General features: G+C 39.5%; 1 protein-coding gene across 1 annotated transcript in view; it reads right to left on the reverse strand.

Moving 5' to 3' along the window:
- Positions 1 to 7908: 7908 nt before the first annotated feature.
- KPNA3 (karyopherin subunit alpha 3) overlaps positions 7909 to 18892 on the reverse strand; it is a 98074-nt gene continuing 87090 nt past the window's right edge. The window contains exons 12-17 of the mRNA XM_025364249.1: positions 17670 to 17798; positions 14773 to 14877; positions 14601 to 14672; positions 14153 to 14315; positions 10984 to 11078; positions 7909 to 10504 (exon numbers count right to left, since the gene is read on the reverse strand). Of these exons, the coding sequence (XP_025220034.1) occupies positions 10406 to 10504; positions 10984 to 11078; positions 14153 to 14315; positions 14601 to 14672; positions 14773 to 14877; positions 17670 to 17798 (663 nt within the window). The 3' untranslated portion in view covers positions 7909 to 10405. The remainder of the gene's footprint in view (positions 10505 to 10983; positions 11079 to 14152; positions 14316 to 14600; positions 14673 to 14772; positions 14878 to 17669; positions 17799 to 18892) is intronic.

Raw genomic sequence — 18892 nt, forward strand, 5'->3', positions numbered from 1 at the left:
AGGGTCGGGACCAGCGCTAGTATTCCCTGCCCGCCACGCACCCTCGCCAGCCTGCTGAGCCCAGAGGTTTTGTCAGGTCCCGCGCATGGAGGTTCCCTAGGAGGACCGTGCTCACCAACTTGCTCAACTCCCTCGACCAAACCTGTTCCCAAACCAAGCCTGGAGGATTGGTAATAGGGCCACACCCTTTGATGTTGTTTGATTTTTAACAAGGCTCAAACTTTAAGCCACAAAGTGAAGCCCAGGTAGTGGAAATTTTGCCAGTAGACTGGGGCAGAATTTTAGAGGCGAAAGGTTTCAATTAGGCTCCTGCAAGCCTTACCAAGGAGGTGGGGGGGTTAAGGGTGTTTTCAGCCACCAGCCGGCTTAAAGCCCTTGTGGCCTACTTTGACAATCTTTCCATTTCTCCAGAAAAGTAGAAGTGTGGGTGAGAGGAGCGGTAAGTCCTATTGGCTTGGCGATAGATGTGTTTCACCTGTGGCAGGCCAGGTCTCACTATCGCAGGCCTCCATCACACCTGTTTCAGCACTGACTGACTGGTTAAGTTAAATATTAAAAGCTGAAAGAGTCAGTGCCCATATACAAAGGCTGGAATGTAACAAAAGCCCACGAAGTTTTGCCTAGGCCTTTCTTGGGCCTTGAAGCATGACAAGATAACGAAGGAATTCTTAACAGGACCCGTTTAGGATTAAACAAGTTTTATTGGGGGATCTGAAGAAACTCCCCAGGCCTCCACAAACAAGTTTATCGGGGGTCTGGAGGAATTCCACAAGCCTCCATGATTTTAGCAGGAGACAAAATAAGGGTAATCATCATCCCAGCACCCAGACCCATTTAGATTAAGTAAATTTACTGAAGCTCCAGAGGAAGGTCTTCAGGATTAGAAGTTGTTAATCACTTGTGTCTTCAGATGAATGCACTCTTACACGTAGAGATACAGCTTAGAAGGTATATACACGCTGGAAAAACTTTGTAATTATGAGTTGGTCTGGCAATAATTTCCAGACCTTCTCCCTGTAACCGGTTGCAGAAATAAAATCTCTTCTTCCGCGGTTCATCTGCACCTTGTTAATTGGGCTGCCCAACCCCCAGTTTGGTCCGGGAACAAACCTACATTATTTAACTTCACAACCCTATGAGGTCAGTGAAACAAGCCACTCACAAAAACATACTTATGATTCCACTTACAGGAAATGTTTAAAATAATCGATATGCAGAAACAGAATGGTGGTTACCAGGGGCAGGGCGGGGAGGGGGGGCGTGGGGAAAAGTGGAGTGTTATTTATTGGGATAGTTTCAGATTTGCAAGATGATGTTCTGGAGATTGGTTGCACAACAACGTGAACATACTTTACTGAGCTGCACACTAAAAATGGTTAAGATGGCAAATTTTATGTGTATTTTACAATTATAAAAAAAATGCTGGCACTGAACACAAGAACTTTTTACCCTGGTCACTTTCTATACCATTTTTTTTATAGCAGTTAACACCAGATAGAATGATCCTTGTTTATGCACTTATTGCTAATCTCTTGCCACTACAATGTAAGTCTTCAAGGCCAGGGGTTGTGGCTACCTTTTTACTGCTGTATCCCTGGCACCTATTACAGAGTTTGGCATATACTAGCTGCTCAGTTAAATAACTGGCGACTGAGTATGGCCAATCTAGCCACCTATGCTCTGGATCCTGTCCTGTAACTAACTTATCACCCTTTAGGGACCATGCTGCCCACCTCCTCTTCGGAGCAAAATAGAAACTGAAAAAACTGATCAGATCCCCTGTCTTCATGTCTTGACCCTGCTCCTCAGTCCTTTCTACTCTAGTTCCTGCCTTATCACACTGATACAGCTCTCACTAAGGTGACTACTGGCCTCCACATCAGTGAACCCAAAGAGCAGTTCGTTTTCTTAGTTTACTTCTGAGCAGCATCACAGCACTGAAATATTTTTCCTTTGATTTTCTTTTTTTTTTTTTTTTGGAGACGGAGTCTCGCTCTGTCGCCCAGGCTGGAGTGCAGTGGCACGATCTCGGCTCACTGCAAGCTCCGCCTCCCGGGTTCACGCCATTCTCCTGCCTCAGCCTCCCGAGTAGCTGGGACCACAGGCACCCGCCACCAAGCCTGGTTAATTTTTTTTTTTGTATTTTAGTAGAGACGGGGTTTCACCGTGTTAGCCAGGATGGTCTCGATCTCCTGACCTCGTGATCCACCCATCTCAGCCTCCCAAAGTGTTGGGATTACAGGCGTGAGCCACCACGCCCGGCCTCCTTTGGTTTTCTAAGAACACAGCCTTCTTAGCCATTGTTTCCTCTGCAAGTGCATCTTCCACTACAAATGCCCAGTGATTACTGCAGCTCCACAACACAGTCCTAGGCTGTTCTCACTCCAGACCCCAGATCCAGGCAGTCTCATCCTTACCCTCTGCTTTAATGACCAGCAAAACCAGCAGAGAACTCAATCTCTAGCCTGGTCCTATTCTCTGGACTCCAGACCACTATTTCCAACTGCCCTACTTGACGGTCACTTGGACGTCTCAACAAAACCCAAACTGAGCTCATCACTTTGCACCCCAATGTCTGATTCTCTTTTCTATCTCATGTTACTTCCACTCATCAGTTACTACAACCTGGAAACCTAGAAATCATCCCCAATACTTCTCTCTCCCCAAACTTGGCATCACCAGCTCCTCCTCAGCAGCCAAGTATTTCTTGATTCCATGCATTTCATGGACCTATTCACTATCTCGTCTCTATGCTTCACTCACTTAATGGGATCAGCAACCTCTACATCACTAAATCCAAAGGACATTTCCTGTCCCTAGCCTTACCAACTAGTGATCTTTATTAATCTGTTATCCCTCTTGCTTGATGATTTTCCATATAGAATACCAAAATCCTTTTCATGACTTACTAGACTGTGGGCTCTGGCCCCTCCCTATCTCTTTAGCCCTTTCCCATTCCCGTTAATCCTTCTTCCCATTATAATCTTTCATCTAGCTATACTTGCTCTCTTTCACTTCCTCAAATGCCCCATGGTGCTTCTCACAAGGCTTTGTACAGACTCTTCCACTGCTGGAAAGCTTTTCCATTCAATCTGCCCAGTAAACTCCTGCCTTTTACTACAATCAGTGAAAATTTTGGCTGGTACTTTTAAGGGCTCAACATTAGCCTGGTTATCACCTTTCTCAGTAGCCAATTTCCTCTACTATGTATATCATTGTATACCTCATTTTTTTCTAACATTTGTCAAAACTTGTCATTTTTTTTTATTCCTGTTATTTTTACAAGTATCCTGTGCCATAGCACAGTACCTGGCACAGGACAGAGTATTCAGTATTCGAGTTTTTTTTTTTTTTGAGACAGAGTCTCACACACTGTCACCCAGGCTGGAGTGCAGTGGTGCAATCTTGGCTCACTGCAACCTCCGCCTCCTGGGTTCATGCCATTCTCCTGCCTCAACCTCCCCGCCACCACGCCCGGCTAATTTTTTGTATTTTTAGTAGAGATGGTGTTTCACCGTGTTAGGCAAGATGGTCTCAATCTCCTGACCTCGTGATCTGCCTGCCTTGGCCTTCCAAAGTGCTGGGATTACAGGTGTGAGCCACCGTGCCCGGCCTAGTATTCGAATGTTTCTAAAGACTTAGTCAGAATTCTTATTTATATAAGACTCAAAACATCGAAAGGATACATATGTAGAATGTGATCTCATGAGAAAAACTAGGCTGAATATGAAATTTATTCTTATATTTAGTTGAAAAGGGGCAGATGCCTAACGATTTGGATCAAAGAGAGCTGATGATAAAGAGGGCGTGACTTGATCACAAATCTAATTATGAAGCTGGTAAAATAACTGAAAGAATCCCTCCACATTAATAGAATCAAATGTCCAGATAATGGAATGTTCCCATTCATTCCAAAGTACCCAGAAACCAGTCACACCACATTCCTTATCATTGGAATCCTTGGAGTGCATCAAGCTGACAGGAACCAGGTCCAGCAATGACTTTTATGAGAATGGATGAAATGCAAGGTGTGTTCGGGTAGAAGAAAGCTGATTTAAAAAATGGATTAAGTCTCCTCTGCTATCTGGAAATAACAAAGTCTACTCCCAATCAAAAACAGTTAATTTGTACTGATGGATATTTAAGTTTCTTTCTCTTTTGAGACAGGGTCTCACAACTCTGTGGCCCAGGCTGGAGTGCAGTGGCACAATCTCTGCTCAGGTGTATGGCAGCCTCACCCTCCAAAGTAGCTGGGACTACAGGCATGCCCACCAGCTAAGTTTTAAATTTTTTTTGTAGAGATGAGGTCTCACTATATATTGCCCAAGCTGGTGTCAAACTCCTGGGCTCAAGCGATCCACCCAGGTTAAGAAAGGATCTTGTAGCAAGCAAAGCTAGGCAATAAATAACAAAGCTCCCTCAAAATCAGTACCTTGTTTCTCAAGCTCTTCTGACTTACTCCTGCAGGAATGTTTCCATAAAATACCCTGCCTCAAAAATCTGATTTTATGTTTAAAATATGTAAAATGTATACTTTATAACACTTTGGCTTGTATTACCAATAAAACTTTTACTTACCACCTAGTAAAGTTGCCGTCCCACGAAGATGTTCCTTATCTTATGGCTTCTCACATTATTTGGCACAAGGCCCCATGCATCTTTGGGTACCACAGTTTAAGAGAATTCCTCAAGAAGGTGTATGGCAATTTGCTAGCGTAGGGAAGGGGGATGCTATAGAAGAAATTCCCTGCAGAGAATACTTTCTTTATAGCATGGCTCAGCCATAGTTTCTGTTTTTAATAATTTAATAGATGATTTTAAGTTTTCTGATGGGGCCAATCTCTCAACAATGCTTCAAGAAGTGATCTTCAAACTATGCTATGATTTTCTAGTCCAACTCCAGTTTTCCCTAGATAACTTGAAATTTTCACCTAGAATTGTTTGAAAAACACTTGTTGAGATTTGGGCAATTAACACATTTGATTGTTTTACAACCCTGTATTTTAGCCACAGGATAAATTTAAGAGGTAACTAGTTGCTCCATATTTCTATTTCGTTATCCCAAGTCCCTTGAAATAGGTGTTCAGTACTACCTGGAGTTTCCTACATATGATTTGGGAAATTAGGTTAGGCCTGCCTCCAATTTTTCCTAAAACTCAGAATGAAGAAAAGGCACATTTGTGTCTCCTTTTTTCATCTTACGCATCTGAGGAAAGCCTGGGACTGTACACACAAAAAAGTCATGATTTAGGCTGTCTCATTTGAGTGGAGTTTTCTATAGGAATTGATTTAGGACAGTGGTTTACAATCAGGGATGGTTTTGGGCCCCCAGATGTTTGGCAATTCTAGAGACATTTTTGGTTGTCTTAACTTGGGGAGAGGAGAGAGGTGCTACTGCTATCTAGTGAGTAGAGCCCAGGGATAACTACTAAACATCCTACATTGCACAGGGCAGATGACACACAACAAAGAATTATCCAGCCGAAAATGTTAATAGTGCAGGGTTTAAAAATTCCCAATTTAGGCCAGGTGTGGTGGCTCACGCCTGTAATCCCAGCATTTTGAGAGGCCGAGGCGGGCAGATCACTTGAGGTCAAGAGTTCCAGACCAGCCTGGCCAACATGGTGAAACCCCATCTCTACTAAAAATACAAAAATTGGCCAGGCGTGGTGGCAGGTGCCTGTAATCCCAGCTACTCAGGAGGCTGAGGTAGGACAATCGCTTGAACCCGGGAAGCAGAGGTCGCAGTGGGTCATGCCATTGCACTCCAACCTGGGCTAAAGAGCGGGAAACGCCATCTCAAAAAACAAAAAACAAAAAAACAATTTAGGCCTAAGTTAGTTGAGGGATTTTATGGGCAAACAGTGGGATTAGGTTGCATTCCCACATCCCTTTTCCCACACATTGTATATAGTACTTTTGGAGAATCATTCTATCACTGTTTTTCAGCTATCTAAACAAGTACAACATTTATACCCACAGCTTCATATACAGAAATTATATTTCCTTTCCCCCCAAAAGAGTTAAGTAAACTTCCCCAGTTTAACTAGCGTTTAAAAAATTAACCACCACTGTAAGACAACGGACATTTGTGAATGTCAGTTGCTCTTGTTTACTTGTTTATCCGCATTAACTAATCCCGAAAGGATGAATGACCCTTCTTTAAACATTTTCTTTTCATATAAAAATAGAATTTTTTAAAAGATGGGGTCTTGCTATGTTGCTCAGGCTGCTCCCAAGCTCCTGGGCTCAAGTGATCCTCCTGACTCAGCCTCCCAAGTAGCTGGAGCTACAGGTGTCTGCCACCAACCACGCCCTTCAGGATGACCCTTCTGAAAGAAATGATGGCAAGACTATGAGTACATCACATTTACTTATATACCAACTTATTTTAAAAATAATTTGAAGTGGCATTATACAAAAGTAAACATTTCTACACTCAAAAGTGGCTGCTCCTTTGTTCTTTTAATTAATGCAAGATTTCACTTAGTGCCATAACTTTACCTAACAGGTTAAAACTTTTAGGTTGGCTCTAATTACTATTTTCCATAGTCACATGTTTTCAAGGGTTAGCCAGGTCTTAAGAGTTTTTGTTTCATGAAAGTCATATCGTACCATCATCTCAAAAAAATGGGCTTTTTCTAAGTTATAGTATTTAAACCTGAGACACAAAGGGAAAATGCCATGTGATGACGGAGGCAGAGACTGGAGTGATGCAGCTGCAAGCCAAGGAAACCCAAGGATTGCCAAGAACCACCAGAAGCTAGGAAGAAGCAAGGAAGGATCGTCCCGATGAGAGCCCCCAAAGAGAGCCTGGCTCAGCCATCACCTTGATTTCAGACTTCCGGTCTCCAGAAGTGGATGACAATATATTTCTATTGTCTGAAACCACCTGGTTTGTGGTACTTTGTAATGACAGCTTAGGAAACTAATATAGATTTTGGTAATTCTTATTTGTCACAAAATAGTCTCAAATCTAGCATTATTATTGATCATCCTGGTTTGTTAGAGTTGAGATGGAGCAGGAACCCCTCTTAAGGGCCCCGCCAGGTGTCCCCCAAGCATGGAAATAAAGGAAAATTTTGAGTTCCTTCAAGGGAAATTCCAGGCACCTAGCTAGCCCTATGAATAAATAAGCAACTTGATAAGCAAGAGAGTAATAGTAGCTTAAAACAATAAGCAAGGAAGTCACAGGATATTTGGTTCCTTATAGAAACTAAAGATAACATCTTAACATATGTCCCTGAGTTGTTCTTCAGAAACCTGGACCCCCACCAAATGGATCCACTGGCCAGGGAAGGGGGAACTGAGGACTGAGCTCTGACTGCGATTCTTTGTTCTCAATGTCTTCCTGAGGGGCCTATAGGAAGTCACGCCCATGGGGCAGACTTAGCATTCTTTTCTGCTGACCCCAAGTTTTTTGACAAAGCTTTGATTCCTTAATCAATTGCAAATAAGAAAATCTTTAAATTCACCTATGACCTGTAAGTCACCCCCTGCCACCCTGAGCTTCAAGACAGGCCACCTTTTTAGGCCAAACCATTGTGTATTGATGTACAATTTTGCCTGTAACTTATGCTTTCCTGAAATTCACCCCTGCCTTTAAAAACCCTTGCTTGTAAAGCCATGAGGGAGGTTGGGTCTTAAGCGTGAGCTGCCTCATTTTTCTTGTTTGGTGCCCTGCCTGCAGATAAATGCCCTCCTTTTTCCTGCTGCAAAACCTTGCTGTGAATGTTTGGCTAACTGTGCCAGGTGAACAGACTTCAGTTTAGTTCAGTAAAATGGTGTGAAGGAGATATTAAAATACAATAAAAGAGTAATTCATGATTTACCTCCATTGTGATTTTTAAAAAATAATTCCAAATTTAAATTTAACCATACAGAAAACAAACAAGTTATTTTCAGAAATAAGTTTTCAATGTTTTATCATATTTGATAGCAGCTTTTTTTATTGGTTACAAAACCTAAGCCCATATACAAAATTAGGAACACATTTAGATGCCTCTTTTGAAAGAACGTTTTAGTCTTTTTAAACTGAGTTTAAAAAAAAATAAAAACAATGCAATTTTTAAACACTGTTTTGAAAACTTAAAAGTGCAGCAATATACTTAGTTTCCTTTATCTACGAAATGGTGCAATTCCAATTCAAAACTGGTGAGGTCACAAATTGAATCAAGGAAATGCATACAAATGTCTGCACTACTTGATGCTAATGTTCACTTAAATGTTAGTTTGCACTTTAAAACATGAGAGGAAATAGGAATCATCACAGTAGAGGCCCAATTTTAATCATAATGTGTGCAAATTTTAAAAGGTAACTGTCAGTTAAGTAAGGAAAGTCCAGAAGAAACTAAACTGGAAGGGGTACAGTTCACAATATCAAGAAGATTTGGACTTTTAAGGGTTTCACCGAAGTTTGTGACCTTAATTAGCTTTTACGTTGTTATTCCTACTTTTAGTGAACACCACGCAGTTTCAAAAATTTAGACTATAGTGTCCAAACAGGATGCAGTTACCATATGAAGCTTTAACTCAAAATTTGGATAAAGAAAAAAAGGCACAATGAACTTCAACTCAATTTTATGTGCACAAGAGTTGAAAAATCTGAGCCACCTTAAAGAGAAATTGATTCTAAAATTTATAAAACCTATAAATAATCAGAGGCCAAACCACTATATTAAAACAGATTCTCTAGCAAGTAAAAATCTTGCAGTTTAAACATACGCTTGTATCCACTTTAGATACAAGACAAAACTCACTCTTTAAAGTGGCTCCACCTTGGCAGATACATATATTTGTAATGAATGCACACCTGCTATGTGTTGTTTATCAGTGAAAACACCCCAGCTGATTCACAAAGCTCTGATGGCATCTGTCTCATCTTCATCACAGTAAATACACCCCCCATGGATAACTAAATTAGTTTAGATTTTCTATCCCTTCACATCAATGCATTGGGAAATTATACCCAGTAAACAAGAGCAACAATACCATTTCTGTGACAGCACAAATTATTTAGTTTAAAAATTTTCAAATCCATATTCTTTCATTAATAACTGGGCCAGACAATTTACCAAAAGCAATAACTTGACATAGTAATAGGATTTTGCAGAATTACTTAGAGATCACTGCAAATCAGGTTTATGTTAAATAACTGCAAATTACTCCTCTACACAGATCCCTGTCTGAATCTTTTAATATATGAAGATGCTTTTAGAGTAGGATCTGAATTAACTTTCCCAATACTCAAAGAATGAAGTCTTATGACACTTCTAAATAGTTGCTGGTTTGTTGCCAACCACATTATCAAAAGCACTGGTTACTAAGTAAAAAATATTTTAAGACTAAATTACAGTAAACATGAAAGCTCCACAGTTTAAACCCAATATAAATCAACCATATCCAATTATCAAATTAAAACAAAGAATATTAACTCCTGAAAGCTGAAAGCAAGATTTTTTAAAAAACATCACCAATGGGTATTTTAGACTTTTGTAGTTTTTTTTTTTTTGTCTCGTTTTTTGTTTTGCTGTTTTTCCTTTATAGTCAGGGACTCTTGCTTTCAACTTAAACAGAAGTTCAAGTCCATAACAGGTTGCAGCTCAGGTAAAATACCATGCACAGCATTTGATTACTTCAAAACAGCAGGAACACACAGGCTGAAGAGAGTGGTCAAATAGGGCTTGCTGTTCTCAAAAATTAGGTATAATGGCAAAAGCATTAATATCCATATCTAAAGTTCTTCCTCCAACCCTGGCTTCTGAGGCAGATAATAAACACATCAATTACTGGTAGATGAAGTACAGTTTTTTTTTTTTTTTAAACTTATCTGTTTATTCAATAACCAAGTTCCTTGTTTTTAAGTTACTTTTTTTGTGTCAGTTCCACCAATGAAAATCATTTGGCTTGTACTTTAAAATCTATTCTTCCACATAAAGAATATGAAAATATGTTTGTGGAGGACAATGATGGAGGCTCAGATCACACTGCACCTCTTTAGTCTTCCAACTTGTATATGCATCATACCAAAGTGTCTTGATCCACAGCGCACCATTTTCCAAAGGAGTATCAGTGGGCAGCTGACATGTCACCACTATGGAATATTTATTCTAAATTGGAGACTGCAGTTGTCAGCCTGTGGCACCAGGGAACAGGGAAAAATAGGGTAGTTGAGATTGTTAAGGAGAGTTCTAAAACAGTTTAGGAAATCATGCATATGCATTTACAGTCCATGTGATAGTGACTTTTGGCAACTGCAAAGTGACTGAGACATGGCTTGCTTTAGAAGCATCAAAACAAAGAGGCATGTGTTTTGGAGCCTTTTGTTGCTGTTGTTCTTATCATTTGGTAGCCATCTGGTGGTGCTTCATATTGAATGTGGGAAAGATGCTGCACTCAACTGAACTTAAAAATTAAATTCTTTTGTTTGAAGGTTGGCTGTTGGATCAAAATTGTAAGTACCTCCTTGTGTTGCTTCAGGAATGAGGCAGGGATCTTCATCAATCTATAAAAAAACAAGAAGAAAATCCTTATTAGGTTATGATACCATACATTATGATGTAAGTGGAACTGACTTTTTACCTCTTAGCAAATAATTCTATGTGAATGCTTTAATCACCTAAAAATATTCGGATAAATCAATAATTTTAGTAACAAATTTAATAATTTAAAATTTAACACGTTTCAAAACTGCATCCTTAAGTTTCTGTATCTGTAGATTTATTTAACCTATCTGAACATACATCACTTACATAATTACTATTTCTTCTTAGTTAATAGATTACAAATGAAACAAGAACTGTTTTTACAACTTTACCTTATAATGAAGTTTCAAAGTAAGAGAAAGTGACTGATGGAATGTCTAATAGAAATACAGTACAAACTTAGGTCATCCTAGTAATAAAAGGAAAACTCTTTGTAAATTTACATTGTGTATAGGTTTTCATTTACATGAAGACACACCCTATTTTAATATCTACTTACATCATCACCAGAGAAATACTGATCTATGATTTCAAATGCTAATTTATATATGTCTTCATTTTCATGTTGCTGTAAAACTTCAATTTTCTCCAAACCTGGTAAGAATAAAATAATCAAAATAACTGGTTAATTGATAAGGAGATACTAATCAAAACCATGCTCATTTTGATCATGCAGAAATCCTAAGGAACTCAGAACACACTGCTCCCCCAATTAAGATGGTGGTTTGTCTAAAATACAGATAAAACACGGGGCTGGTTCTAGTTGGAGGACCAGAATCCCACTAATTTTTATCCTTCTTAGAAGCCCGTGAGGTACCCGGATCCCTGAGGCAGGCAGTCTAAAAAAACACCCAAACAATCCATTTGACAGAGGGAAGCTGTGGCATAAATATGTAAAGAGACTTATTTCAAGTTATATGGCAAGTTTGTGACAGTACTAGAACTGACTCCCCCACACTGCTTTAATATAATCTTACTAATCCTTTTTTTCTTTTTGAGATGGAGTTTCTCTCTGTCACCCAGGCTGGAGTGCAGTGGCGAGATCTCGGCTCACTGCAAGCTCTGCCTCCTGGGTTCATGCCATTCTCTTGCCTCAGCCTCCCGAGTAGCTGGGACTACAGGCACCTGCCACCATGCCCGGATAATTTAGAGACGGGGTTTCACTGTGTTAGCTAGGATGATCTCGATCTCCTGACGTCGTGATCCGCCCCCGCCTCAGCCTCCCAAAGTGCTGGGATGACAGGCATGAGCCACCGCGCCCAGCGCTTTTTTTGGAGATGGAGTCTCACTCTGTCCCCAGGGCTGGACTGCAGTGGCACGATCTCGGCTCACTGCAACCTCCACCTCCTGGGTTCAAGTGATTCTCTTGCCTCAGCCTTCCAAGTAGCTGGGATTACAGGCTCTCGCCACTACGCCTAGCTAATTTTTTGTATTTTTAGTAGAGACAGGGTTTCACCATGTTGGCCAGGCTGGTCTCGAACTCCTGACCTCATGATTTGCCCGCCTCAGCCTCCCAAAGTGCTGGGATTACGGGTGTGAGCCACCGCGCCCGGCCAATCTTACTAATCTTACTGCCTCATAAAGTAATTTGTATCTTTCTCTTTGTTTTCCAAATGTTAGTACTTTTATATAACCACAAAATAAGTTTTTAGAACCTTGTAATTGGTATAAAAGAGAAAGATTTAAATTTTGAAAAACTTTCTTTAAAAAAATGAATAGAGGTCTTATGTCCTATAGCCACAATGAACCTGGGGGAAAATATTTCCAGAACAGATACCATAGAATGACTTCATTTATATTTCCAATATATTTACTCCACACATCATATACACAAGTTTACCAATTTCAAACTTTAATATTCTTCCTTGAAATGTCTTTTTGAAGGTTATTTTAAAATAGTTGCATTTTTTTCCTTATATACTAATAAACCAGAAGAATGGGGGAAATTGTTGCCAAAGTGCTTTATACAATTATAAAATATTAATATGTATCCTAATTATTACTCCTATAGACAGAAGTAACTATATTGATAAAAAGCTGAAGAGTAATAATTCTCTAAGTTGCTCAAACTTGCTGGGTTATGAACCTGACTACAATGCTAATTTTTAATTATCTTAAAATATTGAAAAAGCAGAATGAGCAGTGAATTAATAGTAAGATCTGGATTTTAATTTTGCTTCTATCACAACCTACTTCTGTGACCTTGGACAAGACTCCTTAAAATCTCTGGAATAACTTCTCAAGAAATCCTCCCGGCCGGGTGCAGTGGCTCATGCCTGTAATCCCAGTACTCTGGGAGGCCGAGGTGGGCAGGTCACCTGAGGTCGGGAGTTTAAGACCAACCTGACCAACATGGAGAAACCCTGTCTCTACTAAAAGTATAAAAACTTAGCCGGCGTAGTGGCGCATGCCTGTAATCCCAGCTACTCAGAAGGCTGAGGTAGGAGAATTTTAACCTGGGAGGCTGAGGTTGCGGTGAGCAGAGATCGAGGCATTGCGCTCCAGCCTGGGCAACAAGAGCAAAACTCTGTCTCAAAAAAACCAAAAACCAAAAAACAACAACAACAACAAAAAGAAATCCTCCCGGTTTGAGTATTCTATGATCCTACTGCATTTGTTTTCTCTTAAAAAATAAACAATAGAATATTCATATAAAGTAGTCAATGAAAAATCTAAAACATGACATTATGATAAACTAAGGTTTAGACGTGTTAGTACATATTGAACATGTACATTTAAAAATAGAATTTTAACATATGTTTCACATGTCATTACTACAGAATAATACTGTATGTCAAATCACAATTATTTCTCATTAAAATTTCAAAGTAACTGCCACGGTAATAACTTCGGCATGTAGTTGTGGCAATCATAAGAACCATTACGAGATTGAAACAAAATATCTAGGTGACTCAGAAGTCAGTAACCTTTTCCAAGTATATGAATAGTATTTCCTAAAGTGGGGTCCACAGAATTACATGGTAATAACACACACACAAAAGTGTTTCACTGTTAAGGAGTTTAAGAAATGCTGGATTAAATAAAGCTTTAAAATTTATGTAGTGGTTGCAAGGGCTCTTAATTTGCTGTCATGCACTGTGACTTCAAGAGAAGTATTAGTGTTTCCTAAAATGCAATGTCAGGCCAGGCACAGTGGACCATGCCTATAATCCCAGCACTTTGGGAGGCCGAGGCAGGTGGATCACTTGAGGTCAGGAGTTCGAGACCAACTTGGTGAAACCCTGTCTCTACTAAAAACACAAGAATCAGCTGGGTGTGGTGGTATGCACCTGTAATCCCAGCTACTTGGGAGGCTGAGGTGTGAGAACCGCTTGAACTCGGGAGGCAGAGGTTGCAGTGAGCTGAGTTTGTGCCACTGCACTCCGGCCTGGGCGACAGAGCAAGATTCTGTCTCCAAAAAAAAACTATGTTGTCAATCTCTAGAAGGTTACACAGTGACCTTCACAACCAGTTTTTGCAAAGTATGGACTACTGTCTTCTGGAAAATCCTCTTGGAATGCAAACATAGTGAATAAAGAAAAGCAACATACTGTGATCATTTAAAAACAACATATCCTATAATTTTCTTTCTACTAAGTTGACTTTAAAGAACTAATGTTTCAGAGTTCCAGTGCTCAAATATTCTTCTTCAATCAATCCACTCTTACCTCCACATTCCTCTATTATTTCAGCTATTGTGCTTGCTTCATCACCGGCCATTATCAGAATGTTTTTTAGACCATCTAGAACCACCTGAACCACTTGAGAATCTTTCACTGACAGTAAATTACAGAACGGTGGTATTACATTCTGCTGTACAAGGTACTCAACCTAGACAACAAAAGAGAAGACATATTTTTATTTATATAATTATCTATTCCCCAGCAGGGTGTCGTGCTACCTGGAAGGCTGAGGCAGGAGGGTATCTTGAGCCCAGGAGTTGGAGGATGTAGTGCTTTATGGTCACGCCCGTGAATAGCAACTGCACTCTAGCCTGGGCAACACAGTTATCTTTTCCCCAAAAAGAACACAACACAGTCAGCAACTGCTAAACATAAGAGAGTAGCATGCTTTCCAGTATTAACAATCATGACAGTTACAGGTTTTCAAACTCACCTGATCTTTTCTGCCACTTATTGTTAAGTTGCTGATTGCCCAAGCAGCTTCTTTTTGTGTTCCAAAGTCCCCCTGAAGGTTAAAAATAAGAGATCATAAAATGGACTCTTTATCCAAAAAGTCTTGGTTATTAACAGATTAATAGACTCAGTGAACTCATAATATGACCAACCTTAGCAAGCTGATGAATAATCATAGGAATTAATCCAGCATCTATTACAGCTTGAACTTGTTGCTGGTTGCCTGCTGTTATGTTGGAAAGGAACCACACTGCTTCCTATAATTGAACAAAATATAGGGCACCTTTATTTGAAAAATAATACCTTTAATGCCTTTCTATTTTAATATATTTTATATAGACAATAACGAAATCACCTAAATTACATTAAACGGACTGCATCTAAAAACTGATTAGGTATACAAAATCTTCCATTTTAAACAAGTAATAAGGAAATTTCCATTAATTATATTTGGGCTCTAATAACCTGGCATTTATCCATTCATTAGTATATAGGCCTACTATAAGCTAGGCATTATTCTAGGAAATGGTGATACAGAAGTGAACAAAGCAGCTTCCTCTAAAAGACACAAATAAATATACAACTGAATTTCTTTTTTTTTTTTTTTTTGAGACGGAGTCTCACTCTGCCGCCCAGGCTGGAATGCAGTGGCATGATCTCGGCTCACTGCAAGCTCCACCTCCCGGGTTCACACCATTCTCCTGCCTCAGCCTCCTGAGTAGCTGGGACTACAGGCGCCTGTCGCCAAGCCCGGCTAATTTTTTTCTATTTTTAGCAGAGACGGGGTTTCACTGTGTTACCCAGGATGGTCTCAATCTCCTGACCTCGTGATCCACCCGCCTCGGCCTCCCAAAGTGCTGGGATTACAGGCGTGAGCCACTGCGCCCAGCCACTATACAACTGAATTTCTAAAACTACTTAAAAACTACTTCTAATAAAGGTGAATTTTTTATTTTAAAAACATTTACTCACAAGATATAGTCATTCAAGTATTCCATAGAAACTAACCATCTAACTAGCATGGGTCTACATAACATAAATATTCTAAAACTAAAGGATTTAGAAGTCATCAACACGTCTGTGAGCTGTTTATAGGTCAGTATCACATGTGTATCTTCCTCTTCCACAACTGAATTTATTTTGCCATCCAACTGTGGTAAGTTGTTAATAATTGCTGAATCTGTGTTCAGAGTACATGGGTGTTCACTATACTATTCTTGCACAGTTAGATTTAAAAAGTTTCAAACAAAAATGCTGAGGGAAGAAAATCAAGTTGGTAACTTCTACTTCCGGGGTCCCATGATGGTCTCAAGATGCAAGTAACAAATTTTCAAGGCAAAAAATTTTTGAAGTAACTAATTGCTTGCTGAAGCCGAGACAGCATTTCTATGAAATTTTCCTCTACCCCTACGATACCCTCACTTAAGAACATACTGCATCACAGGCCGAAACCTTTCTCTGCTGACTTCTACTCAGCTTCCTCACTTCTCAGTTGTTTCCAGTTATGGAATACATTTATTTAACTAAAAAAAAAAAAAAAAAAAAATCACCTATATTGTTAAAAATTTCTATAGTAAAAATAACTGGTTCAGAGTCTGAAAGTCTCTGGCTTCTTTCTCTTCACTGGAACAAATGTATCTTTAAAATGTGTTTTTTGACACCATACTTTTCTATAAGAACTCAACAGTCAAATTATAGTCAAGCAACTACATAAATATAGTTATGACGCGAAGAAGAAATGATCAGTTCTGCTGGGTTTGGGTGATGGTAGTATATTAGGCAGACAAAACTTCAGTAAACTAAATGTAAATTTAAACCACAATGAGACACCACTTCACATCTACTAGGATGTCAATAATTTTTTTTAATAGAAAATAAGCGTTGGCTAGGATGTGGAGAAATTAGAATTCTAGTAACATTGCTGGTGGGAATGTAAAGCAGCTGCAATAGAAAACGGTTTGGTGGTTCCTCAAAAAGCTAAACCCAGAATTAACATATGATCGAGCAATTCTACTCTCAGTTACTATCCAAAGACATTGAAAGTGGGAACTCAAATAGGTATTTGTATGCCAATGTTCACTGCAGCATTATTCATAACAGTGAAAAGGTGGAAACAACCCAAGTGTCCATCAACAGAAAGATGGAAAAACAAGACGTGGTGTATACATATAAGGGAATATTTATTCAGCCACAGAAAGAAGTTCTGACACATGCTGCCAAATGGATGAACCTTGAAAACATGCTGGATGAAATAAGCCAGACATGAAGACTTTTTACTAGTAAGTACATATTACACAATTAATAATAAACTTGTCTATGAAGCTTGAAATCTTAAAAAGAGTAATTTTTTATGATCCTTGAATTTAGGCACCGCGTCTTTGGATTCAATCTAATTTTGCTGGGAGATCAAATTTTTATGATCTGTTTGTTTAACAAAAATACCAGCCCATTCAAATGGCAGATTTTGTCTGCACTTTCAAGTGGCTACAATTTAATGATTGTTGCTATGCTCAGTCTATTTAAATAGAAACACAGGTAGTCTAAAAATGTTTTTTACTCTGTGATGATCAGGGCAGCACCTACCAGAAGCAATTAAAAGTTGAAAAAGGCTGGGTGCAGTGGCTCACACCTGTAATCCCAGCACTTTGTGGGGCTGAAGCAGGCGGATCACAAGGTCAGGAGTTTGACACCAGCCTGGACAATGTGGTGAAACCCCATCTCTACTAAAAATACAAACATTAGCCAGGTGTGGTGGCGGACGCCTGTAGTCCCAGCTTCTTGGCAGGCTGAGGCAGGAGAACTGCTTGAACCCAGGAGGCAGAGGTTGCAGTGAGCCGAGATCGTGCTACTGCACTCCAACCTGGGTGACAGACTCTGTCTCAAAAAAAAAAAAAGTTGAAGAAAAACATTTGCAGAGGTGATTTAATAATTCTCATCTTCACTGCAGTGGTTTTTAAGAAAAACACACAAGCAGCAATAGAAACAAGGAGACGGTTAAAAATGAGACATAGAAAGAGAAATAGCATGATGAGGACATTATATGCCTTACCTTATTTATCTTCTCTTTTGGGTGTGATAAGAGATTTGGGAAGTGTGACAGGACATCACAATTGAGAACAACCTGGGTCTGCTCATCGGTGCCAGTCACTATGTTGCCAACTGCTCGGAGGGCTGCTGTCTAGGGTGGGGATAAAATGTTTTCTATAAATTTATTTGCTTATAAGACTGATGCTATATTTTTCATAATCCTGAGAAAAAGTAAAAATGCCAAGGCGTGAATAACACTTATTTCATCCTTTCACAAAGCACCAAGAAGTCTGAGAGCAATTCTGAATTTTAAATAGTCTCTTGTGAAAAACTGAAACTTCATGAAAAAAAAATTGTGTGAAAATTGGTTGGAAAAAGATTCAAAAAATAAAAGGAAATTAAATAAAAAAAAATAAATCTAAATTAAAATGCTAGAAGTCCAGTTTCTTAAGGCTGGGCATGGTGGCTCATGCCTGTAATCCCAGCACTTTGGGAGGCCAAGGTGGGGGATCACCTGAGGTCAGGAGTTTAAGACCAGCCTGGGCAACATAGTGAAACTCCATCTCTAACTAAAAATACAAAAATGAGCGAGTGTGATGGTGCATGCCTGTAATCCCAGCTACTCTGAAGGCTGAGGCAGGAGAATCGCTAGAACCTAAGAGGCAGAGGCTGCAGTGAGCAGAGATCCCACTACCATACTCCAGCTTGGGGGACAGAGCAAGACTCCATCTCAAAAAAAATACATATATATTTTAATAAAGGCCTGGAATGGGCACACATTTCCACCTAGAAAGTCACTTTGGTAGAAGTAGGATGAAGAGATCTAGCAAGTGCCTACCCCTAATTAGAGTGGGAGAGAAAGTAGAAATGAAATTAGGTTATTCCAAGTATTTGGGGGAAAGACAGAGTCTTGAACTAAATCTGTGGTTCCAGATAGATAAGGAGAGACAGATTTGAACCTATATAAGAAGAATTGAAATGATTTTGTAATGGAATGGGAATTGCAAGGAGGAATCAAAATTTCTAGCTTAGGCCATGCTGTTCACTGAAAGCAGACAAGGAAGAAGAGCAGGTATGTGGGAGATGATCGTTTCATTTCTGTCTAGTAAAACATGCAAAGCTTGAAGGAGTTCTTAGATGGTATGTATAAAGGGTCAAGAACAATTGGCTATACAGGGTGGAACTCAGCAACGAATTTGGGTGAGATAAAGATTTGGAAATCAACAAAATGAGGCTCAGGGACTA

Source organism: Theropithecus gelada, chromosome 17, assembly GCF_003255815.1.
Source record: "Theropithecus gelada isolate Dixy chromosome 17, Tgel_1.0, whole genome shotgun sequence".
Lineage (NCBI taxonomy): Eukaryota > Metazoa > Chordata > Mammalia > Primates > Cercopithecidae > Theropithecus > Theropithecus gelada.